The sequence below is a fragment of the Clinocottus analis genome, unplaced genomic scaffold (assembly GCF_023055335.1).
Source record: "Clinocottus analis isolate CAN_PGR_092001 unplaced genomic scaffold, fCliAna1.0.p SCAF_2, whole genome shotgun sequence".
Classification (NCBI taxonomy): domain Eukaryota; kingdom Metazoa; phylum Chordata; class Actinopteri; order Perciformes; family Cottidae; genus Clinocottus; species Clinocottus analis.
In genome coordinates this window covers 15,322,728-15,343,518 of record NW_027175931.1, presented here as the reverse complement: position 1 = coordinate 15,343,518, position 20,791 = coordinate 15,322,728, and the positions used below count along the sequence as shown (strand labels likewise).

The window sequence follows — 20,791 nt, the reverse complement described above, 5'->3', positions numbered from 1 at the left end:
ATGTGTTGTCAAAGCCATTCAGGAGCTGGTTTTGGGTGCCCGAGAATGAAACTGTAGAGCAAATAATAAAGTAACGCTATCTTGACTGTGCAATGTGGGCTCACGCTGCACCTTTATGTCGAGAAAAGTTCAAATACCTTATCCTAACCGGCTCAAACATGTGTACCGCCCGATTACCGAGCGCACATTGTCCCGTCCAGGCAGGAAATGGGTGTGATTGAGGAAGTTTGTCTCGACGCACATATCACTCGCACTTTCACCAGGCAGCCAGTTGGTCTGAGACACTGGGCTTAACGATGTCTACCCTTCTGCTGGTCGTGGGTGTTGTCGTAGCAGTTGCTTACGTGTTCCGTCATGTGGTGGTGAAAGGACGGCGCTGCACAAGTAAAACAAAGCTGCATGGGAAAACTGTGATTGTGACTGGTAAGTAAACACTATTTACAGGCTGCTGTTGGTCCTCAGGGTGGCAGCAGTCATTTACACTGGCTTGTTTTTTAGAGACAATTGATTGGCTGTGTTCACTAGCTACAACTAATTGAGTATTAAAGAAAAGGCACATTTTATAGATTGATATAGAGTGCAACTCTGTATGATGACAACACTTTATGAATATAAAATAAACAATTGATTGGTGCAGCTTTCACACATTTTGCAGCTCAAACAAGCTCTTGTGTTATGGATTCAGACTTCAGGGGTGGACCCAAATGCAAGACACCATGCAGGTATAATGAACAAATGGCGGGCTTTTATAACAAAAAGCTGTTGGAAGTAACTGTGAGGAAACAAACGAGGGAGCAAGCTGTGGCAAAGCTAAAGGGTCATTTATACTCAGGTTTTATGCAGAGACGCAAGACACGCAAGCACGCAAGACCCGCGAGGGCCCCTTGCATTGTCTCGTCAGCCTCTTGCGTGCTTGCGTCGCCCCAAATTTCGGAATATATACAAAGCTACGCAAGCCGTTCGCAGCCCACAAGACTGTGATTGGTCTGCTAACCACACCCTGTCTGAGTCTTCCAATTCCGGTTTCATAGCATAATACTGCTATCTTTAAAAGCCACAGCAGAAACACGAACAATGGATCTCGTTGAAGAATGTTTGATTGAAGAGGTCCGCAAACATGAGCATTTATATAATCTGTCGTTGACGGAGTATAAAGACACGCAGATGGCGGTAAATTCGACGTGCAGGTTGACTCTAGACGGTTGTTGCACTACTTACTGTTCTGGCATATTGAAAAGGCACAAGAACCATAAACCAAAACGAGTCTATCGATGCAACTGCGTGGCCAGCCACATTTGTAGTTGCAACAGTGTACCGCAGAAACAGAAAACCAGCAAAAAAATAAAACTAAATAGGAAATGGATTAAGTACAAACCCAGAACCTGTAAATCCTGGAGCCAGATTTGCCAAAGGTCCCTATTGATTTTCTGTCCAACTTCACCATCTCTCTGTGTTTTAATATGCAACATTTTCCAACTCGGTGTTGGCCCCGACCCGGACTGCCAAGAACCTTTGGTGTGACTCTCAACAGTCAACTCATCCTGACTGCCAACAACACCGCAACCACACGCTCCTGTAGATACATGCTGTACAAGATTAGGAGAATACGTCCCCTCTTCACGCCGAAGGCGGCACAGGTTCTGGTCCAAGCTCTGATCATCTCCCGCCTTGACTACTGTAACTCCCTCCTGTAACGCCATTCGACCTCTACAGTTCATTCAGAACGCAGCAGCTCGACTGATCTTTGACCTCCCCAAATTCACTCACACTACTCCGCTCCACCAGTGGCCGCCTGCATCCGCTTCAAAACACTGGTACAGGCGTACCGTGCTACGAACAGATCAGGTCCGATCTACATCCAGGACATGGTACTCTGTTTACATTTAATTTAATTCCTTAATACACTCTGCACAGGTATTTGTATTCTATTGTGTATATATTTACATATTTTGCACATTTTAATTGCATAATCTGTTTACATTTGAACTTCCTTATTGGGTGCTACTCTAACAACAAATTTCCCCTTGTGGATTAATAAAGTATCTATCTATCTATCCATCCATCCATCCATCCATCCAAAACCGTCCACCCCAGCTTGTTCACTCCGCTCAGCTTCAGCCAATCAGCCTGTAGCTCCGTCACTGTGAGTTAAACACACAACAAAGTCACGACTGTTTGCAGTCCTGACTCTTCGATGGTGGAATGAGCTCCTTATTGACATCAGGACAGCAGAAAGTGTCTACATCTTCCATCGCAAACTAAAAACACATCTTTCTCGACTACACCTTAAATAAGGAAGGTAGCGCAGTAGTAGCAATTTAGTAGCACTTACATGTCTCTTACTGATAGAGCTTTGTAGTTTCACTTTATTGAAGAAATTGTACTTTCCTGATTCTTTTTCTTCTGAGTTTGTTTTCACGATTGAATGCACTTATTGTAAGTCGCTTTGGATAAAAGCGCTGGCTAAATGAAATGTAATGTCATTTAATGTGTAGAGATTGTAAAGCCCTCCGAGGCAAATTTGTCGTTTGTAATGCTGGGCTAAACAAAATAAACTGAATTCAATTCAATCCCAGGTGAAACACCACCACTTTTTTACAGCAGCACGAGGGACTTTACAGCGTCTGTATGATGCAAAGCGGTGGCGAATGTGTTGTGACATCCCTGTGTATGTTTTTATGTGTTCCTTCTGTCCGTCTCTCGCTTTGTGTTGCTATCGGAATGTGTGATCAAGCAGAGACACAGACACAGAGACAACAGTTGTAGTTGAGAGTCAAGGTGGAGATGAAGAACACAGTCAGTAACTTTCTGAGGAAAGTTAAGATCTCTCAGGCAAAGGCTGTTCTATTTCTCTGAAAAGAGAGCTGGCAGTGATACTGTAGGAAAGTTTGTAGTCCGTTCTGTTCTTTTCTTGTATGTTCGTTCTGAGAATTAGATTTGGTGTCCCTTATGTTTTCTGATTTGTTTTTCATTGATGTGCACCAGCACATTCTTTAGTTGCACCCTGCTTTGTTATTCAGAACACATGACAGTAACTCATATTTGTAAGTATTGTATAGTTTCCTTTATTCTTTTTAGTTTCAGCCGTTTTATGTCCTAATGCATACTGAGTCTTCATTAAAGCTTCGCATCAAGAGAGCTCTATCCTGACTCAAGTGTGGTTATAGCACCCCACTCTGACAGTATAAACACTCTTCCGGATTTATTCATTCTTCACCGAATAGAATATACTATTCGTTTATAGTTTGTGTTGGTAGTTTTTGGACATGCCACACACTTTTCCTGTAATTGGTTGTCTTTTTCTAATGGGTGTGTCCTACTTTGCATAAACTCCCATAACTCTTAAACTCATTGTGCGATTGCCACCACATTTAGTCAACATCAAGGAAATTTGAGGATACTCATACAATCTGATGGCATTTCACCATCAAGGTCAGCTATTAGTTACATGATTAATGTAAATGAACATAACTTATCATGAACAAAGGACAACCCTTGCACCAGGATCAGCTACATTCCAAATACAAGTGTACAATTGAAAGAAGCAACATCTGTGTGTTGGACTTATAATTAAAACATGGATCCCTTGTCTCTCTTTTTATCTCCAGGCAGCAACACAGGCATCGGGAAAACTACAGCCATAGATCTGGCCAAAAGAGGAGCCAGAGTGATTCTGGCCTGCCGCAGCAAGCAGAGAGGAGAGGCTGCCCTTGAGGAAGTCAAAAAGGTGAGTAAAAATCTACCATGTTCTGTTTGGTCCACCAATAGAAGGCTCTCTGTACTAAATACTTTGTTGACCTTGCTGTTTGCTTCGGTAGAAGGGAAATTAGCTGTGGACAGACACAGAGGAACTCACTCACTCACAAATGCACCCATACAGGCACACACATGACCGATCGCATGATCCTCTCGGTGAAGATGATGATAATGATATGAGTATTCCCAAATTTCCCAGAGCATCTTCATGTTCTAATCAGCTTCTCATTCAGTTGAAATACGGCTTGATTTCTCCTACAGGAGAGCAACAGTAACCAGGTGGTGTTCATGCCGTTGGATCTGGGGAGTCTCAAGTCTGTCCGCAGCTTTGCTGAAACCTTCCTGAAGTCTGAACCCAGACTGGACATCCTCATCAACAATGCAGGTTAGATTGTCATGTCATAAATCTGCACACTATAACAACTGTGGTTTAGAGTTTTGTGTCCTTAGCTGTACTCCTTACTCAAAAGTTTGATTTTTAAAGCAGAAATATATTTAGAGTATTCCTAATAATATAGGACAATTTAACATGGTGTGATGTGTGCAGCAATTGTAAATGTTCAAGCTTTGCCTCTGACAAAGGCAAGGGAAGATCACTTTGATACGTTGAACGTCCACACATTAAAAGCATCCAGAGTATCAACATTAATTAAATATATACACCTTAGAATGGGTGTGACTACTTTAACACTTGTTGAACCAAATTTCCCTTTACTTTAAACATACGGAAAGCGAGACATTAATTCACAAACAAGTTTCTGCAAAACTCAATGCTCAATTAAGCTCAACTTAATGCCATTCGTTCCCAGACCGACACCATTTTACTGATAAACAGGAAGAGACAGGGAGAGGAAGAGACACTGTACAGCACTGATACGGGCATGGAGGGAGGTCACACAGGGTTTGTGGAACTATCTGCGGAGCTAATTTAACCACTTTGACGAGAAAAAAGGCGCTGTATTAAGAGCGGACACTTCGTGGAGCAATGTGCAATTATGCAGTGCTTGGCCGCGTTTCCCAGATTCGTTAAAATGCTCTTAAGCGCTAAGAGTGTCTTAGGAGCATTCTTAAGAGCACTGTAAGAGAAGGATGCGTTTCCCAGAGTCGTTCTTAGCTTAAGACGATCTTTCACCAAGAACAAATCGTAACATCAGTCTGACCCACTCTTACCAGCCTTCTTAGCGACCAACGCTCACTGCAGCCGCAGGGAAAGTTATATCTGACACTCAAAGGACTACAACCATGCGTCACGATGAATGTGCGCCCACAGCTGCAGAACACTAACGCAAGAAAAATAATAGCATAAAAAGAAAAATAACGATATAAAAATAAAGAAGTGCCCATGTGTTCCAGTAGCTACATAAATAAAATTAATTATCATTACTGTCACTCATTACGTTTTCACACACATTCAGCATCTGCATATGAGTTTACATTAGATATAAAAACATTAACAACCCTGTGGTATTTCACAGATATCAGGGAAACTGACAGGTGTAACTGAACTCGACTGGAACCTCATCAAGAGAGACTCCACGTCTAAAGGCGTTACTGAAGTCCACGCGTGAGAGCCACCACGGCTGCAATACAGCATGTTCTCGCTGCTCACCAAAAGCGTCGCTGTGCGCGAAGCCAGATAGTGTACATAAATGCATATGTGCGTCAGCACTTCTCCCCACATAATGTGCTGTCGGACCGGGCTGTCCAGTCCAAGTACCAGCTTCCCCGTGTGGAGATCCAACACCTCGTCACGCTAGTGTCACCACACATCCAGAGGCCAACCTGCTGCAATGTTGCAGCTCCGCGCTGCGTTTTTACGCAGTGGGGAGTTTCCTGGAGGTGGTCGGGGACGGCACCGGCCTCAGCAAGGCATCGGTTTCACGGAGTGTGGCAGCCGTGACACCGGTCCTCCTGCGCCATGCCCGCACACACATCAGAATGCCCACCACACGGGACGAGGTCTGCCAGGTCCACCGTGGGTTTCATGCCATGGCATGGGGGTCGTGAATGGCACATATACGCGTGTGCGTAGACTAATTGCACCTGTGTGTTGGGACCACACGGTGTTGTGTGTGATTTATGCGCTGATAAAGTGGTGGGTGATCGATGTGCCTGGCATCAATTGATTTAGTTTCAGCAACACGGCGGTGGACAGCTCCCACTAAGAGCGTCTTAGGAAGCTTCTTCGACGGGATCTTATGAAGGCAGTTAAGAACGCGTCTGGGAAACACTCGTATCTTAGCGCTCCTTTTTAGCCGAACTTTCTTTCGAGCCTTCTTAAGTCCTTAAGAAGGATCGAATCTGGGAAACGCGGCCCTTGTCGGTCAATTGCCTCTAACCTCGCCTCGGCAATGTTGTGCATTCTGGCTGACCGACTTGACCAGCACAACCCCATCGGGTTGCTGCAACATTAACGGACAATGCATGTTGTCCAAATCAACAAGCAGTCACATTTAGTTCAAACAAAACAATCCAACAGAACTGCGGCATCAAAAAAAGACATCTCCTGCGCAGCTGCTGGTACCTTGGCGAGGGGAGAGGCGCGGGACCAGCTCCGACTCGACCAGCCCCGGCAGCAACAACAGATATAAAAACAGTAACACAACCAACATTTTACTCACCAGGTGTGCGAAAGGCGTCATCAGTAAATCCAACAGCAAGTCTGTCTCTCAGGCTTTAGCCTGAGCTTCTAGCTTCGAGCTTCTTCTTTTTCTCCTTCTTTCGTTGACAGAAGTCTTGCTGCCCCACTGACAAATCACAGTGTGTGTTAATGGTCACACTGGGCCATTTCGCGGGGGCTGTACGTCAAAGAATACACTCAGCTTGTCAAACTAAAAATGTGATTTGTTAAAGTCTATGACACTCAACCACAACGTCCACTCCCAGTGTACTTTGATCTGCAAAGGCCTGCTTGAACTGCTTTGTCACTAAAGAGAGACAGGAGGAAAATATCTGATTGGATGAAACTCTCCTTAAAAGCAGTTGCACTGAAAGCAGCGCTGCAGGCTGGAAGCAAAGGAACACAGGAAGACAGGAGCTGTGAATGAGAAATGAGAAAATAAGCTAATAGGGAAAAAATATTACAATTAAATTATGAAATAGCTATAACTTTGGGATTATGTTTAGACCAGCAGAGAACGCTTAGCTTGTCCGCCACTGATACTTAGTGTTATTGTATAAATGTATTCTAGTAAAACATACTTTTTGTTATTATTTGTGTTCTGTTTGAGGCCATTTCTACAATTCAAATCAAAATGATACAAAGTCAAACAGGAAGATAAAATAAAGAGAGATGAATTAATTATTTTTAATACACAGGTTGTGATGCATAATTCTCTGCCTGTGATTAAACATTGTCAATTTACATTTTCAGATATTTTGTCATAATTTTAGTCTTTTCATTCATCTGATTTGGATGCGTTGCTGCGAACAGTTTATTAATGCTACTGCCAACTGGTGTGGCTTAAAAGTTATGGCGATGCAATTTTTTGGCGCTTTGTGAGCTTGCAGATAATTGCTGCTGTAATTTGAGAGCTTGGTTACTGTGAAGTGTTGAATCAATTTTCTGTGCAGGAAATTACACAAACAGGTTATTAGTTATTTCCTGTCTTTTCGCTTCTGAACAGAAATGTGTCACAGCTAACACAGCTAAAGGTAATGCAAGATATATAAGAGATACAAGTTCTCTGCAATCAACGTCATGTGACTCTTCTAGTGAATCCAAATGGTTTGCATATTCAAGGAATCATTATATTCTTTCATAGAGATCAGATAGTTTAAAAGCCTTCTTGATTTGGTGTTGCCGTTGTCTGGATACAGGGTTAAGCTTTCTCCATGTTTTTGCTTCAGGTGTTTTCGGTCAGGGTCGAACAGAGGACGGACTGGGGATGATGTTTGGCGTCAACCACATTGGTCACTTCCTGTTAACCAACCTGTTGCTGGACCGGCTGAAGGAGTGTGAACCTAGCAGAGTGGTCATCCTGTCGTCTGTGGCACAACACTTTGGAAAATTAGATTTTGACTGCCTGAACACCCACAAAGCTCTAGGACTGGGGACCTCTTTTATGGAGACTTTGCAGATCTACTCCGATAGCAAGCTGTGCAACGTGCTCTTTACCCATGAGCTGGCCAAGAGACTGCAGGGAACCAAGGTCACCTGCTACTGCCTCCATCCTGGTCAGTCAACAGAGTATATTACCATTCAACTCATGCAACAAAAATGGGGAATAAGCTCTTTAAACATGGCATTTTAGTACCCTGGTTTCAGCAGTTAGCCGTTATTACATAGAGGTGTACATGTTGTTCCAGTCCAGCAAAGCCAGAATACAATTTCTTAAGTTTTAGCAGGGGGGGATTTCAGAGCCATGTTTGGGGCTATAGATTCTAACTTGCACTAACCTCAGTCAGAAAAAGGATCAATGAGTCAGGCAGACAAGAGGGTACTTAAGGGTAATTTATACTCTTGTTTTACGCAGAGACGTAAGGCCGCAAGGCCCGCCAGGCCCGCAAGGACCCCTTGCGGGCCTTACGGGCCTGGCGGGCCTTGCATGCGTCGCCCAAAATTTCTGATTATCCGACAAAGCTACACAAGCGATTCACAGCCCGCAAGAGTGTGATTGGTCTGCTAACCACATCCTTTCTGAGTCTCACGTTTCCGGTTTCATAGCATAATATCGCTATTTTTAAAAGCTATAGCAGAAAAACCAACAATGGATCCCGTTGAAGAACGTTATATGAGCATTTATATAACCCGTCTTTGACGGAGTATAAGAACAAGCAGATGGCGGTGAATTCCTGGAGGGAGATATTGGTGAACGTCGGTGTGCAGGTCGACTCTAAACGGTTGTTGTGCCACCTACTGTTCTGGAGTATGGAAAAGACACAGGAACTAAAAACCAAAACAAGTCCGTCGATGCAACTGCGTGGCCAGCCGCAGTTGTAGTTGGAAGAGTGTATCACCCTTAACATGTTCAACCAAACAACCCCTCTGCTTGTGCACTCTCTCTGCTACTGGTGGATGAAGAGGGGATGTTGGTCATTTTGATGTCAAAAGGGATGGCCTCCTCCCTGAAGTTGCCTATTGGGGCTTGCCTAAACAACATGAACATAAAAATAACAGTTATTTTTACAATAGCAGCTAAAGATCAGGCAACTAAACTACATTACTGTATGTTTTTACAGGAGCAATCAACTCTGAGCTGACAAGGAACACTGCCTCAATAATGCAACTGCTCCTGAAGCCTGTGACTGCATTTTTCTACAAAGACACCGTTCAGGGAGCCCAGACCACTCTGCACTGTGCTGTCGAGGAGGGGATCGAACTTCACAACGGACGCTACTTCTCCAACTGCACTGTGAGAGAAGTCTATGCTAAAGCCAAGGATGACGCTACAGCAAAGAAGCTGTGGGAGCTCAGTGAGAGACTGTCTGGTCTTGCGTGAAAAGCTTTCCATGAAATCATCATATTAGGTTGTTATTGTTCTGTTTCTATTCGGTAACGGTGTGTCAGGCTGGTGGGCTATATTGGAGTTGCCATGGCAATAATTTTTACAGGGGCGCTGAAGAATCCATGTCAGAGAATTGTTTGCATTTTGTATGCACAAAGTGTGTAATAAAAGATAAGGTGATATCTGATTATATAACTGCTTGTCTTGTTGAAATGTAACAAATCCCATGATTTTAATCTATTAGAATTATTGATGCCAAATAGAAATAAAAACTTGATTATAACTATTGTTTTGTTGCAGGCCCTCAAAAAGGATTTTATACTTTTAAGAGATGGGTTTCATTCTAACTCAGTGATTCTTAACCATGAAGCCGCGGCCCCCGATTGGACCGCGACCACCACCTAGAGGGCCACACAAAAACGTTCTGCTGCATAAGTTATGAATTGAAGACAGCAGAGACATTGCTGTTATCTATGAGACGATCAGTTACAATATAGCTTCCCATAATGCGTCAGTCATTTAACATAATAATAGTAATAATAATAATAATAATAAGCAGAATAATGCATTCTAGGGAGATCAAAATCATATGTCAAGTTGTGCATACATCCTTAGGCAAAATGGGCCAAAAAAGAGAATTAACTGACTCTGTGTTAAGGTGGGTGTGGTGTAGACGACCCAAACACACGCTCACACAGCAACTTCAGAAACAAGAGCGGACTTTATTCCTTCCAAAGTGCAACACAAAAACAAAAACAAACAAAACTAACTCAATGTCCATCAGAAAACAGGATCCTTTCCGCCCGATGTCCTTCTATTTAGTTCCAGCGTCGGAAGGGCAACTCAACCGAGCTCTTGATCTTGCTACTCTTCTCCAGAAGAATGACCAGCTTTTCTTTTTTTTCAACCTGGTGATCACCTTCAATGCTCGGCTAACGGAGGGGGCATGGCTGTGGGCAGAAACCTTGGTGTGACCGACTGAAGACTGACAACACACAACAGATCACATCAGCACATGGCCGACAACACCAACACAGACAGAAGGGAAACAAACAGGGGCGCACACACTAGGAGCAAACAGGACACCTAGCACTCTGAAAAGTAAAAAACTGTAAAGAGTCTTTTAGAGGGATGCAGCACTCTTGAAATTGCTAAGATATTGGGACGTGATCACAGAACCGTCTGACGTTTTGTTGCAAATCGTTGACAGTTGCAAGATATGTGTCGAGAAAGAAAGAAGAAAAGAAAACACTTCACTTTAATCCCTTTAACTGGTGTAATATAAATCAATTTTATTCTGTCTGTACATAATATTGTTATTGTGGATTCTTTACTGTTTATTTATATTACTTGTCTTTTATTTTTACTAGTGTCTCTTGTGTACACTTTACACGTCTGCTGCTGTAATCCTGCAAATTCCCCTGCGGGACTAATAAGGAATATTTTATTTTATCTTACAAAGGCAGAGGCCAACAGAGATAATAGAAGGTAAATAACTTTCATAATGGAGAAAATCAATGAATCCAAAGCAAAAAAGGCAAGAATTAGGTGAAAAAGGCGAAGAACTTAACACTCTCCTTCAAAGTCTGGGAAAACAGGATTTCTACTCTTCGCATGAATAACTGGATTTATCAGTCTGCAGAGGTCAATCTTCCCCAAAATAAAAAAAAAAACATCTCATGAGAAAGTGCCTGGCACAAGGAAAGTTGCTCAGGACGTTACAACATTTGAGGGTGTACGAGCAAGTACACATGCTACCCAGCAGACTGGTGAGGCCACCACACCGCTTACACCTGGACCTGGGACACACTTCTTATAATACATTTCTTTCTTCTTTTTTTTTTTTTTTATCTCAAATGAACACACTACACTTCCTTGAGTCCTAAAAAGTAAGATAGGAGCCGGAGCAGTTTTTAAGCTCCTCTTCTATGGAACCAGCTTCCACTTTCAGTCCAGGAGACAGACACGGTCACCTTATTTAAGAGTAGACTTAAGACTTTTATTTTTGATAACACTAATAGTTAGGGTTGGTTCAGGTTTGCTTTGGCCCAGCCTCCTGATGAACATAAATATTTCATATGGGTTTTTGCCTTTGCTGCCTAAAACGAGCAGCCACAGATGTAGGTTTTACTTCATCAGATGTAGACTTAGAAAACAAGTCGCCTGGGACTTGCTCTAAAATAAAACGGAAGCTAAGATGTCGGCCAGATATCCCAGTCTCGAGATTTATTTATTTTTGCTGCGGTTTGCATTCATTATGATGTAATTAAAAAACTTATATGCTCCAGGAATACACGAGTGTTTTGTTTTGTCATGTAGAAAAATGCATTTTGTTGTGCTTCTCTGTTTTGCATAATAAATGCGTAGCTAAAGCTTATGAGCAATTGATGATCCAAAAAAAACTGTTATGTTTTTATTTATATTTGGTATTAATCATCTCATAAATCTAGTTAAAATCAGGGGATTTATTACATTTTAACAAGCTGTTACCACTTTATCTTTTATTACACACCTTGTGCATACAATATCCTAATTAATCTCTGACATGGATTTTTCATCACCACTGTCAAAACTATTCAGAATCAGAACCGTTTATTTGCCAAGTACGTTTCCACATACAAGGTATTTGTTCCGGTAGGAAGTGCATCACACTGAACATTTAACTATAACACACAAAAAGAACATTTAACAATAAGCAGGGTGCAATAAATGGGAGCATGAGTATTTACAATTGAGTAAAATTAAGTTTAATGACAACTCCAAGATAGCCAATCAAACTGCCTGTATAAGGATATCTTCCCATTGATTAGTATTAGTATAAAATCCTTTTTGAGGGCCTGCAACAAAACAATAGTTATAATCAAGTTTTTATTTCTATTTGGCATCAATAATTCTAATAAATTAAAATCATGGGATTTGTTACATTTCAACAAGACAAGCAGTTATATAATCAGATATCGCCTTATCTTTTATTACACACTTTGTGCATACAAAATGCAAACAATTCTCTGACATGGATTCTTCAGCGCCCCTGTAAAAACTATTGCCATGGCAACTCCAATATAGCCCACCAGCCTGACACACCGTTACTGAATAGAAACAGAACAATAACAACCTAATATGATGATTTCATGGAAAGCTTTTCACGCAAGACCAGACAGTCTCTCACTGAGCTCCCACAGCTTCTTTGCTGTAGCGTCATCCTTGGCTTTAGCATAGACTTCTCTCACAGTGCAGTTGGAGAAGTAGCGTCCGTTGTGAAGTTCGATCCCCTCCTCGACAGCACAGTGCAGAGTGGTCTGGGCTCCCTGAACGGTGTCTTTGAAGAAAAATGCAGTCACAGGCTTCAGGAGCAGTTGCATTATTGAGGCAGTGTTCCTTGCCAGCTCAGTGTTGATTGCTCCTGTAAAAACATACAGTAATGTAGTTTAGTTTAGTTGCCTGATCTGAAGCTGTTAATGCAAAAATAACGATTAATTTGATTTTCATGTTGTCTAGACCAGCAGTCTCAACCACCAGGCCGCAGACCAGGCTGAGGGTCCTTTGGTACTGGGCCACACAGAAAAACTGAATGAAAAAAATATTTGATTGATTATCATGGTCTAAAAGATGTTTTATTTTGAAAACCTACCATTTGTGCCTCTTTGACATGTCAAGACGCTCGTCTTGGTCATGTTATACGTTACCCGAAAACATTTTTTGCATGGTAATATACTTTGTTGACTGACCAGGATGGAGGCAGTAGCAGGTGACCTTGGTTCCCTGCAGTCTCTTGGCCAGCTCATGGGTAAAGAGCACGTTGCACAGCTTGCTATCGGAGTAGATCTGCAAAGTCTCCATAAAAGAGGTCCCCAGTCCTAGAGCTTTGTGGGTGTTCAGGCAGTCAAAATCTATTTTTCCAAAGTGTTGTGCCATAGACGACAGGATGACCACTCTGCTAGGTTCACACTCCTTCAGCCGGTCCAGCAACAGGTTGGTTAACAGGAAGTGACCAATGTGGTTGACGCCAAACATCATCCCCAGTCCGTCCTCTGTTCGACCCTGAACGAAAATACCTGAAGCAAAAACATGGAGAAAGCTTAATCCTAATGAACAAATAAATGAAAGTATAGAAACGTTGCCAAACAGAGTTTGATAGGTCAAGAAACTCTAATGGTGATCAGATCAGACAGGTTGTAAACAAGCCAATAGTTTGGCTAAATGATCTGAACCACTTTCTATCAAAGTAAAACTGAATACGCCCAAAATGTCTGGAACAACTCCTTACTGCACAGTAAAAAATATATGAATGCTGTTGAGAAAAATGATGACTAAGCTGTAACCAAAAGTGCAATAGATAATATATTTATATTGCATTCCAAACGGCATTAAAGTGTTTCCAGCACTTGAAAGGACACAAGGACACGAGGTTTAGAAATACCAGGGTCCAAAAACGGATATCGGGGGGTTATAATTTGTGAATCAATGTCCTGCTGTATGTTTGTTTGAAGTAAACGTAAACTTGTTTCAAAAGTATGAAAGTACTCACATGTGTATGTATTAATTCATGTTTTCATATTTTGATACTCTGGACGCTAGAAATGTGTGACATTCGATGTGTCAAGTGATCTTACCTTCCCTTTGACAAAGCTGGAACACTTACAATTGCTGCACACATCATATAATGCCTACCACTCATATGAACAGGTTTTGTCATCTTCCTGTAATATGCTGTAACTCTGTTACGTTGCTCATTCTGGTCACATGACATCTATTGCTTCTGTCCATCCGGGGAGAGGAATCGTCCTTTGTTGCTCTCCCTCATGTTTCTTCCCCTTTTTCCCTGTAAAAGGGTTTTTACAATCTTATTTGGGGGAGTTTTTCCTGATCCGATGTGACCTCCTCGAACAGGAATGTTATGTGTACAGATTGTAAAGCCCTCCGAGGCAAATCTTGTATTTTTGGGCTATACAAAATAAACTGAATTGAATTAAATTAAATTGTTCTTTATTATCAGGAATAATAACCTTTTTGCAAACTTTGCATTTGTTTTAAAAATCTAACTTTTAATGCGCAGGGATGACAGCTCAGGACACAAAACTCTACAGTTGTGATGGTGTGCAGCTTAATAATAATAATAATAATAATAATAATCTATCCTTTATTAATTGCCTTGGGGAAATTATTCTTTGCATTTGACCTATACCTGATTAATTAGCAGTGGACTGTACTGTGAGGAGCCCGGGGAGCAATTATGGACTTGTGTCTTACTCAACGACACTTAGACATGTGAACTATGGTGAGACCAGGGATCGTATCGGCTATCTTACGGAATGACCACTCATCCCCCTGAGCTACAGCCAAAATGGAGCTGCAACAAGCAATCTAACCTGCATTATTGATGAGGATGTCCAGTCTGGGTTCAGACTTCAGGAAGGTTTCAGCAAAGCTACGGACAGACTTGAGACTCCCCAGATCCAATGGCATGAACACCACCTGGTTACTGTTGCTCTCCTGCAGGAGAAATCAAGCCGTATTTCAACTGAATGAGAAGCTGATTAGAACATGAAGATGCTCTGGGAAATTTGGGAATACTCATGTTATTATCATCATCTTCTGTGTGTGCCTGTATGGGTGCATCTGTGAGTGAGTGAGTTCCTCTGTGTCTGTCCACAGCTAATTTCCTTTCTACTTAAGCAAACAGCAAGGTCAACAAAGCATTTAGTACAGAGAGCCTTCTATTGGTCTATTACTCACCTTTTTGACTTCCTCAAGGGCAGCCTCTCCTCTCTGCTTGCTGCGGCAGGCCAGAATCACTCTGGCTCCTCTTTTGGCCAGATCTATGGCTGTAGTTTTCCCGATGCCTGTGTTGCTGCCTGGAGATAAAAAGAGAGACAAGGGATCCATGTTTTAATTATAAGTCCAACACACAGATGTTGCTTCTTTCAATTGTACACTTGTATTTAGAATGTAGCTGATCCTGGTGCAAGGGTTGTCCTTTGTTCATGATAAGTTATGTTCATTTAAATTAATCATGTAACTAATAGCTCTACCTGATGGTGAAATGCCATCAGATTGTATGAGATTCCTCAGACTTGATGTTGCAATCGCACAATGAGTTTAAGAGTAGCTGCGCTATCTCCTCGTCCACAGTTCCGATTTAATTCATTTCAATTGCTAAAGTACTGAAACCCTTGTGAGAAGAGACGTGTGGATTTATATTTAAAAGAAAAGATAGCTAGGTTTTAATAATTCTGTAAACTCTGTAAAAAACCTACGAGGCTTTGGAAGTCTAACAAATCAACTTAGATCATTTTCTGACCAGTATACAGTAAGTGTCTCAAAATTGCAAAACCGGAAGTTTTTTTGTGCTTTTTAGGTCCTGCGATTTCATTGGTCCTCAGACTCTTCTGAAAGCTCATCAGACAACACATGCGGAAGGAGACAGTCATTTACATACCGCTTTTGTCATGGTAGAAGCAAAGAAAAAAGTAGTTAATTTTTCAATTTTTGATTTTTTGATTTGATTGTTGTGGATTTGTTAGAGATCAGGACAATGGAGTCTGGTATTCATATCATGGTCATATGAGCTGTAATGTAGGACACGCCCACATGAAACAAGACCACCAATTACAGGAAAACTGTGTTGCATGTCCAAAAACTACCAACACCAACTATGGGTGCAGTCGACTGGTCAAAGAATTACCTCCTAACTTTCTAACCCTAAGCACTTTTCCTTGACCGCTGTGGGAGACATCACAGGTTCAAGAAAAGATGGGAAAGAAAATTCATGAGGAGTTAGAAAAAGACAACCGCGGTGTTTATCGAACCCGACTCCACTTTCACTAAGCGACGTAGTTATGACACAACAGCAGGTGATTTAGTGACGTCGGTCTGTCTGCAGCGGTTAAAACTACAATGTTTTAGTCCATCTCAGACCACAAGAAAGCATCTTAAATGTTTGTCTTCTTACAGTGTTAGGTCATGCGATGATTTAAACAACCCGGCACATGGTTTTACTTTTAAGGGATTTTTCACAGAGTACAAAGCACCTAAACTATCTCGGTTCAGTTTCAAACATGCTGAATTAAATACGTTATCTCACTAACGGTGTGTGTTTTATGTGTGTCTCATATCCCTTTATGTTGTTTGTTTAGATCCAGATTATAATCTTTTCATAAAAATATAACAGTTTATGAAACGCCACACAATTTATTAGTTTGTTATTATTATGTAACAACATAGTTGATTAAAAAGATGATCATCAGAAACATTACTTAGACTAAAGAGATCGTCCAGTTCAATTCCTTCGTTAAAGCTTCTGTACCTGAAGTGAAATATAAGAACGAGGGCGGAGGCTGCTGAGAGAATATCAAATAGAAAACACTGGATCTTCCTTAACAAAAGGAAAAGAGATTATGTCAACCCACAATTCCTTGCGGCGGCAACATTTAAAGTGAAGTAACATTTGGTCGTTCACGAGACAAACAATCATGAAGACAAACGCAGATCATGTAAAAAAAAAAAAAAAAGTTTGCACAACTTGGAAATATAAATCAGTTGAACCTGCTGGCAAACTATGACTGTTACATTGTTGTTCATAAAAAAAAACTTCTGTAAAATTATTAAACTGTTCTCTCTCTGGTGTTGTACTGCAGCTTCAGTCCTCATTCTTTTATTTGACTTCAGCTCCAGAAGATTTAATGTTGAACTGTTGAACTGGACGAGCTCTTGATTCGTGTTTCTGATTATTATCTTTTAAATCAACTATTTTGTCACATTACAATAAAACATTATCAAGTCAACACTTCTAGGTCTTACTGAGTTGTGTTTCATAAACTGATGTCTGCATATTCGTATGATCAGATTATAATCTGCATATAAACCATAACAACATAAAGCTGAATTAAAAGACTTGTTAGTGTGAGAACATATTTAATTCAGCATGTTTGAAACAATGAGACAGTTTAGTTGCATTGTGAAAAATACCTTGCTTTCACTTTTATATTCTAGTTTTATTTCTATTCCAACCTTGTTAATAAAGTAATACTTTTGATTGATAACAATAAACCTTATTTATAAAACATATCAAAAGTATTAGTAGAGTAGTAATATATTTCCCAGGCAGTCTCTGGAAATATTCTTCCAAAAGACTGAAAAATGCACTGCAGTGACAAAGTCTGCACACTTTGTGGTTGTCATTAAAACGAATGAACACCATGTTTCCTTTAAGTCAATATTGATCAAACTGGGGCGGTTTTGGTTTTTATTACAGGTGAGGCAAGAGGAAACGCTGATTTTAAATATTCACCGTACGCAGTCAACAGGCTGCACATGCACGATTCGCCGATTCTTGGCATTTTGCCAAAAGTCGACCAATCTCCGTGAGGTCTTTTCTGCTGTTGCGTTTTTTTGTTGTTTTTTTTTAATCAGAAAACACACCTCAGCTCAACATTAAGCTGATCTGTGGCCGTATTAGATCTATAACCCTGTCTTAAAAATATGTGTCGAGGAAAGCTTGTTTTGCTAAAAAAAGAAATAGCTTATTGTTTTCCACAATAAGCTCTTTAGTTGTGACTAAATATTAGTTATTTTTTGCACGGATATAACCTTATTTTCATTTTTCTAAGAAAGAACCATCTTTGTTGTGAAATAAATGTTAGTAATTATTGTGAGGAATAATTAACATTAACATCAAACAGTCACTTGACATATATTATTATTAAAAGGTGATCTGTGGAACTTTGTTGTTCAGGAAGTTTATATCAAACAAGTAGCCCTTCGTATTATTTTATACCCTTAAAATTAGCTTTCGTTTTAAAAAGGTTGGTGACGCTTGCTGTAAAGAGTGTTTACCTACCGGTCACAATCACAGTTTTCCCATGCAGCTTTGTTTTACTTGTGCAGCGCCGTCCTTTCACCACCACATGACGGAACACGTAAGCAACTGCTACGACAACACCCACGACCAGCAGAAGGGTAGACATCGTTAAGCCCAGTGTCTCAGACCAACTGGCTGCCTGGTGAAAGTGCGAGTGATATGTGCGTCGAGACAAACTTCCTCAATCACACCCATTTCCTGACTGGGCGGGACAATGTGCTCTCTGTAATCGGGCGGTACACATGTTTGAGCCGGTTAGGATAAGGTATTTAAACTTTTCTCGACATAAAGGAAAGCTCAAAATGCAATCAAGTAATATAGCCCATATTGTGGTTAGCCATCATGGCCATGAGCAAAAATACGTGTTGTACAGTCAATCAAAATGTCTTGCAAAAGAGTTCACCTCCTCTTCCTTGAAATGAAATGAAAAGTACTTTATTAATCTCCAAGGAGATTTTTTTTTCCTTCTCGCAAGTATTCCAAGAGGGAAGCAGCACCACCTGCAGTTGCAGACCTGCAAATGTAGACATGAAGCTGCTATTTTTGCTGCTCTTTGTTATTACATATTTCATTATTTGATATGCATCTATGTGACTATTTGATGGTAGGGTCTTTGATGGCATGCTTAGCAGTTGGTATAGATCAAAACGGGGCTAAAAGGAGAGCAAATGATGGACCTACGCTCATGTGTGGACAGAAAAAAATAACTACAAATAAATGCTAATGATGACTTCTGGATGCATAAATGTATACTGGATTTATAAATAGAAAACTGTTAGCCATACAATAACATGTTCCCTGAATGAAGTGAATATGTCAGTGTAAATGGTAACTGGACTTGTTTGTCTCTTTTCTTTCTTCTAGTCTTCTGACCACTCAAAGTGCTTTAACACTAATTCACAGTCATTCATACACTGATGGGAGGAGTTAAGGTGCCAGTTTTAAAGTTTCTCTCACCAGCAGCACTGTTTTCAGCTGTGCTGACATCATTGAACAAGGTTTTTTTGTTGTTGCAGAATTAGTCTTCAAAGGCAATTAGCAAACACCATGTACCATTAGAACACTGGATTGATAGTTGCTGGATATGGTCCTCTACACCTATGTAGATTTTTCATTAAAAAACAGAATTCTCCACCTGGAATAGTCATTTACCACATTAACAATGTATAGAGTGTATTTCTGATTTATTTTACTTTATCTTCATTTAAAATCATTTTTTTTTAAAAACAAAATAAGGACATTTCTAAGTGACCCTAAACTTTTGAACGGCAGTATACATGTAGGTTATGTTTATATCCCAAGATTTACGGATCTTGCATGTTTTCCAGGAGCAATATAGTATTAAAGAAAGAAAAAGAAACATACACTTTTATTAATCCCCTTTGGGAAATTCTTCTCTGCATTTGACCCATCCTTGATTAAGGAGCAGTGGGCTGCCCTGAGAGGCGTCCGGGGAGCAACAAGGGGTTAAGTGTCGTGCTCAGAGACACTTTGACATGTGAATTGTCGAAGAATTAATGTTGTGAATTCAAGTTTGTGTATGTCTTCCACCACCAGGTTGTGCCTTTGAGTAGGTTTAGAGAGTTTTTCATTGAGCAAGAGCACACATTGAGTCAATTTGGCACAGTCAGTTTACATCCACTAAATTATTATTATGAGTATCTGACATTATGTAGTCTTTCTCAATGAGGAGCCTCATTCTGAAATGTGCCAGGTCATGTGTTGCCGAAGACAACGGTGCAAACACTAGAACCGGTCAGGCAGATTTTTGCTTTGAAATACAGAACGAGTAGCTTAATGTTATCTAGCACAATTTTCAAAGTCACAGCTAAATATTGACAAAGTTCGGGAGACTGGTGCTGTTCCCGTGGGCGCTGTGACCCCAAGGATCAGACTGCCGGAGGAAGAATACTATAAAGAGTGGGACCTGTTGCTGCCCAATATTCACACTTCACAACAAGACCTCTCTTTGAGCGAGACTTGGACACAAACCGGAAAAACCAAAAGAAAAGGTTTTATTTCTCTGGAGGGGGTTTCGTATTATGTTGTCAGGCACTTAAAATAAAAATCTGAGCCTGTCTATGTGAAATACAAGCACTTAGTGAATGCAATGTTAAATTGACACGGTGCAATTGCCCGAGCTCTTTCCTGCGGGTTACAGCTTCATCCCTCAATACTGGACCAATTTAGAAGAGTGTTGTCTGCATTAGTCACTTGGACATAAAAGCATGTGAAAATAAGGTCCAAGTTGAAAAATACTAAAGCTACCGTTTAACACCATAGTTCCAAATTGCACTTCAACTTTATATGATGATCTTTACCTCAATATTGTCGTGACTCCTCATCTCCACTAGGTGTCTTGGCTCTCCCATGTCTTTCGAGATGTTGACCATCAGATGATGAGCCTGTTGTGGTTCCAGCTGGAAAGATCCACCACCTGAACATGGACGGTCTCTTCATACATCCATTTATGCTGACATCACCACATGAGAGCTTCTTTTTTACTTCTGTACTGTGTTGTATTTCACAGGGATATGGGATATTTGATTTAAATCAAATCCTTTGCATTTGATTGGACTGCTCAAAATTAGGTGGGCTGTTGGATTCACACACACCTCTCTCAGCGGTTGTTATATTAAGAGGACAACACGGAAGAGAAAGGGACACTTTGCTGCTTTTCAGCTGTCTCTGTGTCACTAGACGTAGAACATTTGAACAGAAAGAGCAA

The 20,791-nt window shown here is 40.8% G+C and overlaps 2 protein-coding genes across 2 annotated transcripts; one reads left to right on the top strand and one right to left on the bottom strand.

Annotated features, from left to right (window-relative positions):
- The first annotated feature begins 288 nt into the window (after positions 1-288).
- LOC137791024 (dehydrogenase/reductase SDR family member 13-like) lies at positions 289-9,368 on the top strand. The gene is made up of 5 exons (XM_068585718.1): positions 289-423; positions 3,609-3,727; positions 4,018-4,141; positions 7,606-7,932; positions 8,938-9,368. Exons 1-5 carry the CDS (start codon positions 297-299, stop codon positions 9,195-9,197), a joined length of 957 nt encoding a protein of 318 aa, XP_068441819.1. The 5' UTR covers positions 289-296; the 3' UTR covers positions 9,198-9,368.
- A 2,329-nt stretch (positions 9,369-11,697) lies between these two features.
- On the bottom strand, positions 11,698-18,177 carry LOC137791023 (dehydrogenase/reductase SDR family member 13-like). Its single transcript, XM_068585717.1, has 5 exons — positions 18,043-18,177; positions 14,940-15,058; positions 14,573-14,696; positions 12,932-13,258; positions 11,698-12,606 (listed from the first exon to the last, which is right to left on the bottom strand). Exons 1-5 carry the CDS (start codon positions 18,167-18,169, stop codon positions 12,347-12,349), a joined length of 957 nt encoding a protein of 318 aa, XP_068441818.1. The 5' UTR covers positions 18,170-18,177; the 3' UTR covers positions 11,698-12,346.
- Between the last annotated feature and the right edge of the window lie 2,614 nt (positions 18,178-20,791).